At 39.8% G+C, this 15,707-nt stretch overlaps 1 protein-coding gene across 1 annotated transcript in view; it reads left to right on the top strand.

Annotated features, from left to right (window-relative positions):
* LOC135476281 (myotubularin-related protein 3-like) overlaps positions 1-11,920 on the top strand; it is a 37,557-nt gene extending 25,637 nt beyond the window's left edge. The window contains exons 7-16 of the mRNA XM_064756264.1: positions 352-545; positions 1,373-1,498; positions 1,960-2,071; positions 2,610-2,805; positions 3,329-3,514; positions 3,931-4,101; positions 4,808-6,076; positions 7,482-7,718; positions 9,459-9,652; positions 10,230-11,920. Of these exons, the coding sequence (XP_064612334.1) occupies positions 352-545; positions 1,373-1,498; positions 1,960-2,071; positions 2,610-2,805; positions 3,329-3,514; positions 3,931-4,101; positions 4,808-6,076; positions 7,482-7,718; positions 9,459-9,652; positions 10,230-10,422 (2,878 nt within the window). The 3' untranslated portion in view covers positions 10,423-11,920. The remainder of the gene's footprint in view (positions 1-351; positions 546-1,372; positions 1,499-1,959; positions 2,072-2,609; positions 2,806-3,328; positions 3,515-3,930; positions 4,102-4,807; positions 6,077-7,481; positions 7,719-9,458; positions 9,653-10,229) is intronic.
* Positions 11,921-15,707: the final 3,787 nt, after the last annotated feature.

Raw genomic sequence — 15,707 nt, 5'->3', positions numbered from 1 at the left:
TCTTAACTGTTTTAGTGTGGTGCAAGCCCATGCAAATCATTTAAGTCTTTGTGTTTTGCTTTCCCTTCAGGCTCTGTAGAATAATTCAGCAAAATTAAATGGGTAAGTGTATGATTGAAATGGAGACTATTTAGAGTTAGGAATAAACCTAATACAGAAACTGAACCAAAAATATTGTGACCAGAAAAACTGATAGTGATGGTGCGGTTTTGATCCTAAGTTGAGCTGTGTGTAACGCTTATGTCAAAAACCGGGCTTATGTCTTCACTGATTTTTATGCATGACTTCAAAATAGTTGTTTTAATAAACATGAAGATTATTGACTTAATGTGTAAATTGTTGTTGTTGTAGAGATCAGCGTAATGGTGCTGTGATCACTCGCTGTAGTCAGCCTGAGCTCGGCTGGCTGGGCTGGAGGAACACCTGTGACGAGAACCTGCTGAAGGCTATCCCTCAGGCATGTGCCCTTAACCCTGGCCAGGACAACCTATACAACTATCAGAAAGAGGACGGACCAGGGGACCCACCTCTCAGTGGGGATGAAGGTAAGGAAACACGTAGTCTGAGAAGATTTAACGTCTAATTGCTATGGTATTATAATGCACGGGCAATCACTTCTTGTCGGACCTATCTAATAATAAAGCATTCGACAGTGCCGGTGTACTTTCACATATGAACAGCATAAAGATAAAAAATGAGACGATTTCTTTAATCTGCTTAGTGTATACCTTCTCAGCCAGTGGAAATGCTACAATGACCCATAAAGCCAATGTACTGTGGACAATGTCAATCTTTTTCAGGTAGTACCTTCTATCAAAGATATATGTATCACAATGCAGGCTTTTGACTCACATACCTTGGATTTGAAGTGTGCGCTAAGCAATTTAAAAGGTGCTTGATTCGGATTAGGCAGTACTATACACATATCTTAGCTGACACCTTATTCTGTATCGTATAATCTTTGTCAGACATCTTCTAACCAATACCTGGAAAACAAGGCTCAGTGGGAAGGTGCACATAATATGAGGGTTCAAAATCGGCCTTGGACACGGACTAGTAAGGCTCCACTAGGGGTGTTTTTTCGGTCCGTGGTGGCTACAAGCAGTCAGATATCCAGCCTACAATATTTTTGGTGTAAACTTCAAATGATAACCTTTGATGAGAAGGAACATCTTTGCAAAAGAAAAGAATTCTTCTGTTGTTAGATCATTGTAAATTCAAACCCCCTGTGTAAAATAGATATTCGGGTATGTTGGGTCAAAGAAGTGGATTGTACATGTAAATGTTGAAAGTGTTAGCCAAACATCAATGTGCCTGGCACATTTTTTTCGCTTTGTTATTGACATGACATGAAAATGTGTGTTTTCATTAGCTGCATCTGGAGATGAGGACCACACCAAAGCGGCAACTCAACCAAAGAAGATGCTTATCATAGATGCTAGGTCATATGGAGCAGCATTTGCGAACAGAGCTAAAGGGGGAGGCTGTGAATGTGCAGGTGAGCTAGAGTTGTCTCCCCTGAAACACATGGCTGAAAGAAAGAGGGGTATTTCAGCAAGATGCTTGCTCAAGCATGTTCTGAAGGCATTATTCTGTGTTGCCTGATAAAATTATGCTTTTTGAGCAGCCCTGAAACAGGCCAATCCAAACCAGTATAGTTTTGTCTCCAAAATCAAATTAGAAATATGCATTAATGGCACTGAAAGTAGCTCTTTTACATGGGAAAAGTTTGAGGAATTGAGAGATAAGCATTATCTGCACACTACCATAAGCATCAGTTATCTAAGGCTGTTAATTTCTATGGAGTCAGTAAAGTCAGATTTTTTTGTACATTTCAGGTATCTCTCAATAATAAATTTCGAGAAAGTCTGAAAATTGAACAACTGAAAGTCAGCTGGCCATTGTAACCATTCTTTACTGTCCTGTTTTAATCATTGTCATGCATCTTGGCAATTACAGAGTACTACCCTTCATGTGAGATTCAGTTCATGAATTTACCCAACATCCACTCAATCAGGAAAAGCTTCCACGCCCTGAGGCTGCTGTGTGCTGGGGGTCCAGATCAGGCAAAGTGAGTGCAAGAGATCCTCATTGTACATGCACCTGAATCCCACAACTTTGTGCAGTATGGTTTGAATGTCAGTGCAAAAGAAGGGAGGCAACTCTGACAGGCCCTGAAACTTGATTTGTCTGTTGACTGATCAGTTGGATGACTGTGCATTAACTTGTGCTGGCTAGCCTATATCTATACATCTGAAAGTCATCAGAAGCATAGAAAGTTTTTCTAGATGTTCAAATTAACTCAAGGAATCATACATTGTCCATGAATAGGTATGTCTCGAGGAACCCTCATATCGTTTTATTATTATGTGACCTGACTATTTGCCGAGAAGTTAGTATAACCCTCAAAGAAACCAGATAAAGCACTCCTCAATTTAATAGTCTAGTTCGGCATCAATCAGAGTTACATCAAAGGGGTAATTAGTTGGTGCAAAATCATGTGACATATCACCAACTTGGCACAGTGGTTGATAAGCTGGTAAACAAAAATTCTATAAAATTATACTTCATTTACTGAAATATATTTTTAAAAACAAATTTAATTTCAGTTGGTTGTCATCTCTTGAGAACACAAAATGGCTGCATAACATCGCTGCCATTCTGAAGGCGACATACCTTGTGGTGAATGCTATTGACAAAGAAGTGCGTCCAGTACTGGTGCACTGTTCCGACGGCTGGGATAGAACATCACAGATTGTGGCCCTGTCGGAACTATTGCTTGACCCCTACTACAGGACAATTGAGGTACGAGGGTTAGGCCAGTAACAGGAAATTACACTTTAACCGAAATTTTGCTTGTGAGATCGACAGTATTTTTCAAACAGAAGTTACAGATATTGAGAAAGTGTCACCTTTACATTCTGAATTTGCATGTAAAATGATGTAAAGTCTTTCGACTCTTATCTACATGTACAGGTACAGAAGTGTGAAAACTGTCATTTCCATTATTGTTCCATGTTTCTGTCATTTTCATCACTATTCCATGTGTAATTTCCATCATGGTTCAATAGTAGTCATTTCTGTGATTTTAAAGTATTTTTTCACTTCCACCATTGCTTTAGGTTTCGTTCATTTCTATCATTGTTCCACATTTCTGTCATTTCCATCATTGCTCCATGTTTTTCATCATTGCTCCATGTTTCTCATCATTGCTCCATGTTTCTCATCATTGGTCTATGTTTCTCATCATTGCTCTATGTTTCTCATCATTGCTCCATGTTTCTCATCATTGCTCCATGTTTCTCATCATTATTCCATGCTTCTGCAGGGTTTCCAAGTGCTGGTGGAGAGAGAGTGGCTAGCTTTTGGTCACAAGTTTGCTGACCGGTGTGGACAGAGCGTGAATTCAGATGACACCAGTGAGCGTTGCCCAGTCTTCATGCAGTGGCTTGACTGCGTGCATCAAGTTCTCAAGCAGTTCCCTTGTGCATTTGAGTTTAATGAGGCATATTTGGTTAGTTATTATCATATCATTACATCATTATGTATATTATTACAAGTACTGTTGGAAGTTTTCATAATAATATGAGTAACTGTATTAACTGTAATGGTAGCTGTATTAAACTGAGTTGTCAAGTTTTAACATGACACAAGAGTCACACCCCCTTAAATGTGACATCTTAAGTTTGTGGTAGGTTGGGTCAACAGTTCTGAAGAGGTGGATTGGCTCATCCAACTATTCTTGTTTGAATACTTACTGGTCAACTGAATGTTTTATGCTATATACGTTCCCATGTGAAGCTGGTGCAGCACACTCATTTTTGTTTGTTTTGAGACTTACTGAGAGCTAAAGGTTTTATGTTATGTGTGTGCACACCTATTCTTGTTTGTTACTGGTATCTAAATGTTTTATGTTGTGGATGTTCCCAGGTAAAGCTGGTGCAGCACACCTATTCGTGTTTATTTGGGACATTCCTGTGCAACTCACTACGTGAACGTGAAGAGGAAAGGATACGAGAGAAAACTTCGTCAGTTTGGTCATTACTGAAACCCCAAAACAAGAGGTTCTACAATTACCTCTACTGCCCCAGTTCTGAACAGGTGGGTTGCTCAAGTTGTTTCTGAACCCACAAAACAAGAGGTTGTAAAATTACTTGTACTATTGAAAGTCTTATTGTTCAGTTCAGCCACTGTTACCCATTGTTGTCTTTCAGTACATGAATAGTGCATTAACAGTTTATAAGCTGGGTTAATATTGTTCTCTTGTAGTAGTGTGCTACCAGTTTGCTTACAAAACATCATTTCTTTTAGGCAAGAAAAGGGCTTCCGTGGCTCATTTGGTTAGTGCACTAGCGCAGCATATTGACCGAGGGGTCTCTCACCAATGCCATCACTGTGAGTTCAAGTCTAGCTTGTGCTGGGTTCCTCTCTGGCCATCAACCTGCGGATGGTCACGGGTTTCCCCTGGGCTCTGCCCGGTTTCCTCCCACCACAATGCTGGTCGCTGCCGTATAAATGAAATATTCTTGAGTGCGGCGTTAAACACCAATCAAATAATTAAATAAGTAAATTTTAGGCATGAAAGGCTTCGCATTCGAGTCATGCTTGTTCATCCCAAGATTTATCGAGTTTGTGCCCATGGTAGTAGGTGTCCAGGGTTGAGGTGATATAGCCTCCCACCATAATGCAGGTCGCTGTCGTATGAGTGAAATATTCTTGAGTGCGGCGTAAAACAACGGTTAATGAAATAGATAAATAATCAATGTGTGCATTGAACTGAAGTGCTGGGTTTTTGGTTTGTTGGCAGGTGCTGAGGCCATCCTGTCACATCCGCAGCATGTTGTTGTGGAGCGCAGTGTACCTGTCCAATAACTCCTCCTCGATGTGTCCTGAGGAGACGGTGAGCACCGTTGAGGAGGCATCTACACCAGACACCAAGCTCGAGGTAGCCGGCCTCCAGAAGACGCGCTCCTGTGACGACATTGTGGCCGCGCTAGAGCACTCAGCTAACTCTAACCGGCGCCTCAGCGACACGACTATCGCCCTAGACCACACGGGAACCTTAGAACATATCCAGCTCCAACAAATGGACAACGACTGTCCAAAAGCGATGAGCGAACCAATCATGAATGGTACAGCCAATGGGCATTGCACCAACGGGCCTGCTGTCCTGGAAACCACCAGTTTGGACGAGCCAGTCGTGGTTCAGACAGGCGCGTTGGTAAATGGGAATGTCACCAATGGGATCAGCGAGAATGGTGTTGTTAATCCAGGTGATGAGGCGGAAGAGGATGAGGATTCGGATATCCATGTTCTGGTGAAGGAGAGTGTGAATTCTGTGATGGATTTGGGGATTGAGCCTGTCGCCAACGGGCATGTTGTGGCTCTAGAGACAAATGGGCACGGGTTGTCGTGCTCTGCCGCAAGCTCTCAGACACGGGAACAAGTGAACGGTGAGAGCACAGCCTGTGATAGTAACTTGCAGACGGTCAAGTCATCCAGCACAAAGACCCTTACGGGGTCACAGACCTCTCTGGACCAGGCCGTGCATGCCCTGGGACTGGAGAGCTCAACGGACACTATTGTGGAAGATGAGGAGTCGACAAAGTCAAAACGAAACACAAGTAGTGCTGTGAGGCTGGTGAATGGCGTTGTTGCCGCGGCAACGCCAAATGGAACCACTGGTGTTCCGAACGGCGTTGACAGACGACTTAGTGAACAAAAAAGCCCGATCAATCGGCTGAAATCCCTAGAAAGTAGTAGCAGTATTAGCACGAGCACGACGGATATAAGTGACTCTCATGTGCACCTCCCCGACACCTGTGATACCCTCCTGCCCGCTGTGCCCGTTATCAACGGGGACTGCGGGAACTTCCAGGAAACGCTCCTCTCCATGAAGCTTCCGTTCCGGGCGGCGCCTATGGCCCTAAAGCTGAACTGCAGCTGTGATAGCCCATACAGCCCGTACAGCAACAGTCGGGCATCCAACACTAGTCAAGGCTCTGCCCCCTCCACCCCGTTCAGCTCACGAAGCTCCACCTGTCCCCCAACCCCTGGGGCGGAGTCCTCAGGCAAGGTAAGGGCAACTTAGCTCCCCCCACTAGACTACAGGGCTAGTGTAGTGGTATCAGTCTTGCAAATAACTTGAAAACTGACAAATTTCAAAACCCATTCAGTCTTGAGGATTGCCTATGTTTGTCAGGCATTACTTAGTGTGTATATGATAGGATTTGATTCCTAACTATGTCTTTGTCGGGTTGCTTATTTGCAGGCTTGTAAGTACACTGTAGATGTATATGTACATTAGTGATGTTTGTAGTCAAGCTTGTATATTTACGTATATGTATATTGCAGTGCATAAAATGTATAATTTTATGGGCACACTTGAACACACCTGGTAAACCATTTCAGTGGGAAACAGTATACATGTAGTGCCATATGGATGTTGTCTCATGTCTCAGCAGGAAAACTCAGTGGTATAATTTAGTGGGCAACATCTCTGAGTATTCGGGTGTATGACTGAGTTGTCTTCCCTTAGACTATGCCTGTTTTGACTGTGGGCCATAACTGATTGTTGTTTTCCCTTTGAGTTGTTAAAGTCCATCAAGCAGTAGATTTTATTTGCAGTGCTACAGATATGGGTTGTGCAAGCGAAAATATGCATAAATATGTGTCAGTTTCAGTGCAAGTAAAAATAAAAAGAATTTCTGTGTAAATTTTTTTTGTATTTCTGGCCAGGCTACATGTATATCTCTGCTTGTTTTGCATGTACAATATTAATTTTTGTTTGATGCGGATAAAGAGATGAAGTATCCTGCTTTAAATTTGTCCATTTCTGTGGCTGCAGTGGTAACCAGTTTGCTAATTCCGCTAGGTCTATTGCAAAGATAATTGTAACTACAACTCCAATTGTTTTGCAGTTGCAGTGTTATTGTTGGGGTGGACTATATGTAGATTTAGAATTGATGATGTGTCTTCCCTGTGAATATATTTATGACATTTGTCCATTTCTACAGTTGCTGTGGTTAAAAGATTGCCCCTTTAAATACATGCACATGTACATACCTGTGACATGTTAATAAGTCAGAATTCATTTGTTCAGGGGTACAGGTATACTAAGCTTACCTGAACTCTGTTACAAAGAGCAAAAGCCTACGGAAAACAATACTCTGTTATGACCCATAACCGAGATTGGCATAGCGCTTTACGGATGTTATCTAAGGGACGATAGTCCTGTTATATAGCCCTGTGCTCAGTGATATAGCCCATGGGGTTTTGCGTATGATGTCCCCATGCTTACAGCTATCTTAATCATGGGCCATAACTGAGTATTGCTTCCAACCGAAAAGAGTTCACATCACTTTAATGAGGAGTTATGCGCCGTCTTTTGATATATTGGGTTTGGTGTCAGCACTGCATTCAAGGAACTGCTTCATCAAACCGCTTACAAACATTCTGACCTTTGTTTTGTGTGTTTACAGTTGAGTGACTCGCCGCTAACACGACAGATGTCCGGACTGGGCCGGCACCTGGACACGGACGGACTGACGACGTTTAACGACCCGGCCCAGGTGCGAATGCTGCAGTTGGAGATGGAGTATCAGCAGAGGATGGAGGCTATGGAGAGACAGCTACAGCTGATGAGGATGGCCTTCCAGCAGTGTGGCCTCGTTCAGAATGGCACTGGCCGTGGCTTCAGCGAAGCCAAAGATGAACTGGTCAGTCTGCAGCAAAGGGCCGTTTGGATCTGTACACGTAGATTTACCAGCAGTCTTGTTGTAGAAAAAAAAATGGGGACCTGTCTAACGTCCGGCAGTTGGAGCCGCTTGTAAAAAAAACTTTGTCAATCAAGTTTTTGTAACTTTGCTTTTAAATGATGTAGACTTATATTACATTAACCTTGACATGGCCGTTTTATGATAAAAGTTACAAGAAACATGACGTATTAAGTCCTTGACATCATTTTTTGGACATCAAGTGTTCCTTTCCCAGCTCATCATGACGATGTCTTATTAAAGATAGTGTGACGTGAGAAACTGATACGTTGCGCTACAGTCCATCTTTGGTGTAACAATGGCTCAAGATCCTGCTTCAGACAAAGGCCACCTCAAAGAAATAAAAGAAGGGTTAATTTCTCAATAATAGAAGCCCTAAAGGCTCTTGTTATTAAACTGCATGTTCTTGTCAACAATGGGCCGGTTAAAATCACCCTCCCTAAGCTCCCTAGTCAGGGCACTAATTTTGGTCATGCTGTCATTCATGTGATTTGACGTAATGACATACATACACATGAAGGTACCATTAAATCACAGCAATTTGAATTTGAAATGCACAAATGAAAAATGTTACACATACTGCAACACACACAAACCCATACCTTGTGCACGTGTGCAATCGATGAACAGTCGATGAATAGCTGTTAGCAGTTGCCTAATGTTGTACTGGTGATTTAATCATACTTATTTACTCGACTTTTCCTCACCCCTGCAAGTTTGGGGTATGGAAGAACTGACACCCCATGACCTAAAAGTTCAAAAGGAGACCCTGGGCAGTGTTATGAGGTCCACAGCATCAGTGTTACACCTTCGTTGTATCCTCCACTCCCCAGAGCTGTGTTGTGGAATGGGTTTTTTTTTTTGACGTCATGGTGGAAGATGATGGATCTTCTATTGTGTATAATATCCTGATTGGGTAAAGATAATTTAGAAGCGTGGACAGTTGATTGGTCTATTGGTGAGAGAGTGCCTTGTCATGGGTTTGCATTTATGACAGTTTTGACATTTCTGCGAGTTACTCTCCTTTAAAGGAGATACTCTCCTTTAAGGTATGACTCTTGAAAGTGCCAAACCTAAGCAGAAAGGACAAGAGAGATAGGATGTATATATATAAAGAAAAAGAAATACATTCATTTATTTATTTTTTCCATAAACCTATTCTCAGCCAAACTGTTTATAGGTTTATATGAGAGATTGAGGGCAAAAAATCTACATTTGCTAATCAGAACAAATTTTTCTGTTTGTTAGAAAAGCTCAAATTATTTCCAGAGAATATCAGACTTATACTTGTACTGTTTATAGTGTTAAAATGATCCTAAATTTTGAAAAAAGTGGAGTGACCGGCATTGTCGATATAACAAACTTTAATAGTGATTTGGAATGGTAACTTATGCACAGATCATCCAGATGTTTTGTGAAAGGTAATTATTGTAAAATCATACCAAAAATTTGATTGGATTTGTGCGGATCGATTTTTTGGTGTGTTGATTGCATAAACCTGGTGCTGCTCATACAAAGTTCTTAACTTCAGTTTAGACCACAAACAGTCAATTTTGCTTCAAACCATAATCTTGCTCTTTGACTTGTGGATAGGGAACGACAATTAAACAAATGGCAGTCAAGAAATCAGACAATTTACTGTTCCAACACTCACTGATCAATTTCTCCTTGGCTGTGTTGCAGATGTGCATGCCTGACTCAGGAGGCAGTGAATTCCACTCCCTGGGGAACTACAGCAACGCGGCGTCGGATGTGAGCTGGGAGCAGGTGGATGAGAAAGATTCCAACATGACGATGTGGATCCCTGATCATGCCGTGACGCACTGTGCTGGCTGCGAAGGCGCTTTCTGGATGGCCAAAAGGAAACATCACTGCAGGTACAGTGCCAATCAGAAATGATCCATTTTGGGCGTAGTGGAAGAAATGTAACGTAATATTGCAATTGTTACCATGACTGTTTAACTGTACAATTTTTACCTTTAGGACCAAATTTGGTCACGGGGAATTCTTGTAACTGTTTGCCTCAATCATTCTGTCCTTCTGTGGATATTCATTTTGTGACCTTTAAGTTCCAAACTTCAAAAAGCCAGCTTTTTCATGCATCGTATCAATTTTGCGTGCTCAGATCACACATTTGGCTGGATTTTGATTGATTTATTCACCTTATACGGCCTCATAAGAGCTTTTTATGCAATTTCATTAATCTCAGTGTCATCCCAGTGTCTGTTTCATCCCTGTAATCTCTTGTTAGAAGAACTAAAGTGTTTGCATCAGAAAGTATCATTTTAGTGCCATTATGTGCTTCTGAGAATGCATTATTCCAGGCCACATTATTTGCAGGCCGCATTATTCCAGACCACGTTATTCCTGGCCAAATATACGCCAGATGAAATACAGCGTTTAGCTTGGGTTTCAGTTTCTCAAAATTTGCTTTGTTTTTTTTTTTAATTACAGAAATTGTGGCAAAATTTTTTGCAGCGACTGCTCGAATAACTATGTCCCGATTCCGCAGCAGCAGCTGAAGGACCCCGCTCGCGTTTGTAACAGCTGCTTCAGCTTGATGCGTGCCGACGGGGCCTTAAGATTGAACTTACTACCTGAGCTCTACTTAGACAACCAGCCGTTCGCTGCTGCTGCCTCCCACTGAAATGTACCAGTCAATTCTCGCCAACATACCAGTCAGACCTTTTTAGAAATGTATAAAGGTCTTGTAGCAAAAATGTACCAGCCAGCTGTTATAAGTACTGCAGAACATGTATACTGTATTGAAATCATTTTTTATCGTTTCATTTGTGATGGCTTTTTCTTTTTCTTTTTTTTTTTTACAAAAAGGAACTTTTTTGTCTTGTGTTGGAAGAATGTTCGATGTCTTTGTGTTTTAATAATTGGAACTCGGGAGATTGAGCTGCCCCAAGTTCCACACAAAGTTATGAAACTTTCTCTCTGGTTACAACTAAGGACAAGTTTAAATCATCTCTGATTTTATATCCACCGTATAAATAGAGATTGAAACATCTGAAAAGTTTAGAAATACCAGTGTACATGTAAGTTCGTATTCTTTGATGCTGCATGTCAAACTGCGGAACAAATGCTGAGAATGGTTGAATGCCGAAAGGATGACATATATATTGGTGGCATACTTGTTTTAACATATTCTGTGAGAAGTTTGTAATTTCACAGAGCCAGTCACTGGCAACATCTGGTTCCCCAAAGCTGTCTCTGAGCGTTAAGGTAAAATACACCTTGCTGTCCTCACCATCCTGCAGTATGTTTCAAAATCCAAAGTATTTTCTAATTTTTTGTTCGTCCAACGCATGATTTCGGGCAGATGAAGGGTGTTTAGCATTATTTATATGCTAGGGGAACTACACATTGATATTTCCTTTAAAAAAACAGAAATTGCTTTTTGAAATTCATTTCTGTTCTTAAGACATTGTTTTTCTCTTTTCATTTCTTCTGGCTAGTTTTGTCTGAAACAGTGTTAAATAACAAAAATAGCATTAGTATGATCTTGTCAAACCTGAATGTCTTCTCTCTTTTAGTGTATTTATAATTTTGTGTTCAGATTACTTGAAAAGGTTATAAAGAATTTGTCAACTTTGTGATAAAATGTTTGATTATTATTATTGTTGTTTCAGTTTCAGTTGTTGAAAAAGAAGAAAATTCCAATTCGAATTTATACTCTCATATCTTGTTATTTCCTTTTGAGTGCAATCTCCTGTTATTAACTGTATATGTACATTATTATTCTTAATTTTTTTTTTTTTTTATATTTATGATATATTGTTTAAATTGACACTCGTAATCCCAAAAGTATTACTTTCTGCCATACAGAAGGGTTGGCCCATACATTAAAAATCATCATCTTACAATCTGTGTTGATGTAAGAAAAAGAAAAAAGATACATATACTTTTCCGTGTAGCTCAATTATATATATTTTTCGCTAAGAGCTAGAACATGATTTGGCAGTTCTCTCAAATTAAATCGCTATTATACTCTTGCGTGATAAGTTGAAGTAATGCCCGCTGAAAAGGAGGTGTGCAAAAGACTCTGGATGACATCCATAATGGATTCATGGTCAGGATATATCGACCATGAACACTGCTAATTGTGGATTGATACCTAAGGCATACAGAATGTTCTGTCGCGCTCTTTTTTTTTTTTTTTATTTTATAGGTTTTTTGAAAAGAAAGAAGTCAGTATTGTTATCAGCACATTTATTGACGTGTGCATGACGATTGGGCACTATAAAATCAGTAAATGGAACAAAAATTTACCGACGTGTTTTGCTCTGTCTTTTATTTTTGGACATTTACATGCACGTTACCTTTATCACTAAGGTCAACCTTGAGGTGAAACCATGAAATGTGCTATTTGTGACAAAATGATGCTATGACTCCGCTATCTGGCCTATTGACTTTATTTTGCTAACCATGGTATTTATTTCACACCACTCTTCATCTCTCTTTGGAAGCTTATTCATGATATACAAGGCTTTATTATTCCAACCTACAAATCTGAACGTATATCAGTAGTCAGTGATGTAATCTTGCTCTTTAATACTTATATGCATGTTTTATTGGCTACATGTATATTTTACCCATATGTGTTTTTTTTTTTTTCCACGCATTTTAACTGTCTATCCACTTCAAGGCCCTCCAAAATCCCCTTTTCACAGTTTAACAATGCATGGCATGGTGATGCATGTATTATGATCATTGGTGGATTTCATATGTCATGGATTTCACCAAGTTCAAGGTCGTAGGTTTTGCATGACATCTTGGATTTCACAAAGTCATGGGTTTTACGTGATGATGTGAATTTCACAAGATCATGGGTTTTACATGACGTCAAGGATTTCACAAGGTCATGGGTTTTACATGATGTTGTGAATTTCACAAGGTCATGGGTTTTACATGACGTCAAGGATTTCACAAGGTCATGGGTTTTACATGATGTCGTGAATTTCACAAGGTCATGGGTTTTACATGTCATGGGTTTTTAAAGTGGATCCACATGTTCAACACCTCTTTATCTGTTCTTTGAAGAACACAATCCTATTTAAAATCACATTGTTAAATACATATATGTGCACTGTAACCTTATATGGGGCTGGGTGCAGAGCTAGCAAGGGTCACTGACAAGATTTACCAAAACAACACTATCTGCTGAAAATTTAAAATTTGTTTTTATATTTTATGGGCTTCTTGTGATGGCTTAATTTTGTTCATGAAGTACAACTTCTGACACATCCTGAGTAAACTGTTGCCATCGATCCTATAATGATATAAAGGTAAACATTATTCACTTAATTAACTTATGTTTACAAGCTTAGACTCGACTACAAATAATGATGTGTGATTTGTCGTCCAAGTAATGCACAAATGTTTTGTTTCCTTTCAGTGGCTCTTTAATTCAGAAAGCTCCCATCTTATGATGCAAAACATAGTCGTTTGCATGGATCAGAAAGCAAGACTAAACACATGCAAACAACTCTTTGTATGGGTATTTACCTGAGATTTAAATTTATCTTTTATTGGGGCAACTTTCTGGCTGATCCCAGGTTACCAGTGTGATGTGTGACATGTGCTTTTTCATTCCAAAGGCCTAGAATTTTCTGTTCTTTGTTTTTTTTTTTTATTTAGCTTCATCCCTTCAAAGATATTAAAACCAAATTTTTACCTTGATGCGCGTGACTTTTTGCTTCATAACATGTCAACAGTCGATTTTAGTGCTTTTATTTAAAAGTTTGAACATGAGTGTGTTTGAGAAAACGTTGCGCATGAACATTTGATGTTGCCGTAAGCAGTGACATTGGCTTAAGGTTGCTAACTAAGATTTTAATGAATGGTGAGCGCCTATCCTGTTGCTCAAATATTGGACCTATACCTCTACTTTCAGAAAACGCGATAAAACTTTGTTTTATGTCAAACTTGGAGCAAAATTTAGAAGAACTTCTAACTTGTTGTGAAAACACTAAATGTAGTACTTCATTATTTTTTTGTGAGTACTTTTTTTTTTTTCCCTTTTTTTCTGAGAATTTCAAACTATTTTGATGAGGTCTGTCTGCACGTCAAAATCTATTTTATCGGTAGCAATTGCTGTGTTTCTTGAAACTTTGCCAGTGCTTACAAGTACATCAATTATAGGTTCTTGTCTAAACATGCTCATGTAGGTTTACTGTTCCATTAAGGGCTGGTTTAAATCACAACAGTCTGAAATATCTCGGTCTGCCCTGAACTTTTCTAGTCTGAATCCATGATGGTTAACCTTGTCTTTGTGTTTAGTGCAAACCAAGTGGTGTAGAAGGAGGTACTGCTTCCTACACAATGGCAACTCGGGTCCAAGCTGTACGGACAATTGTTCCATTGTAATAGAGGAGAAATGAGTGACCAGTTTGGTCACAAATCGTCAATGTAAAGGTAGCCTACACAGCTTGGACCTGAATAACTTCAGATTGAAAAGGTTCCCATTTGTGCTTCACATTAAATAATGTACTTGTTTGACTCCTCTGTTGTCAGATTCCAAGGCTTACTCATGTCGTTGCTAAACTTAGCTGCAACTCTTTTATTCTTCATGTAATGTGCATTCGTAAAGGCTCGATTGTGAAACAAAAACTTCTTATGTCTGTTATTTAAAATGAAGAAATTGGCAATTAGAGACATGCCGGTACCTCTGAGGTAAATAATTTTACTGTATGTTCTTAGAGAATTTTACTAGAAAATCCAAACATTTCTCCTGTAGAAGTGAAGAACTTGGCGGTCAAGACATGCCAGTAACTCTGAGGTATATATTACTGTACACTAGAAAATCCAAACATTTCTCCTATAGACATGAAGAACTTGGCTGTCAAGACATGCCAGTAACTCTGAGGTATATATTACTGTACACTAGAAAATCCAAACATTTTTCCTGTAGACATGAAGAACTTGGCAGTCAAGACATGCCAGTAACTCTGAGGTATATATTACTGTACACTAGAAAATCCAAACATTTCTCCTGTAGAAGTGAAGAACTTGGCGGTCAAGACATGCCAGTACCTCTGAGGCATATATTACTGTACACTAGAAAATCGAAACATTTTTCCTATAGACATGAAGAACTTGGCAGTCAAGACATGCCAGTAACTCTGAGGTATATATTACTGTACCCTAGAAAATCCAAACATTTCTCCTGTAGAAGTGAAGAACTTGGCAGTCAAGACATGCCAGTACCTCTGAGGTATATATTACTGTACAGTAGAAAATCCAAACATTTCTCCTATAGACATGAAGAACTTGGCTGTCAAGACATGCCAGTACCTCTGAGGCATATATTACTGTACACTAGAAAATCCAAACATTTCTCGTATGTTCTCGCTTTTCTAAAGCTCAGCACCTGTATTACACAACATCTTACATATATCTTCATGATACAGCATTTGTCATGACATTATCACACTAGTACCTTGTTGACCGATGTCTTGTTTCCCGGAACCTTCTGTGCTCACTGTGGTCATGTGTGTTTGATATTCTGTGTTGATTCACACATACCCATAGCCCTAGGCAATTCCTCGACTCTCTTGCCATGTGTTGTCCTGGTACAATACAAGATAAATGTCAGTTTGTCGATAATTTGGGGTAGCTCTGTTGACCACAAAGCTGCCCTTTTTTCACTTTAGGGTAAACTCAATGTTAAAGCTGTTATCCAATTTATAGATTAACATCAAATCTTTCAGTACATGTTAGTAACTTGAGTGAGCACCAAGTCTATGCTTAGCTGAAAATCACTTTGTACACAAGAGGTCTGGTGTGATGCAGAATACCTGGGTCCTGTTTTACAAAGCAGTCGCAAATTGCGCCTGACGTACTTTCCATGGCAACATGTAGTTAAGAGATATGTCGCCATGGTAATTGCACCTGGTGCAGTGCTGCAACGGCTTTGTTCTACAA

This window comes from Liolophura sinensis, chromosome 10 (assembly GCF_032854445.1).
Source record: "Liolophura sinensis isolate JHLJ2023 chromosome 10, CUHK_Ljap_v2, whole genome shotgun sequence".
Classification (NCBI taxonomy): Eukaryota; Metazoa; Mollusca; class Polyplacophora; order Chitonida; family Chitonidae; genus Liolophura; species Liolophura sinensis.
This window is presented reverse-complemented; position numbering and strand designations above follow the sequence as displayed.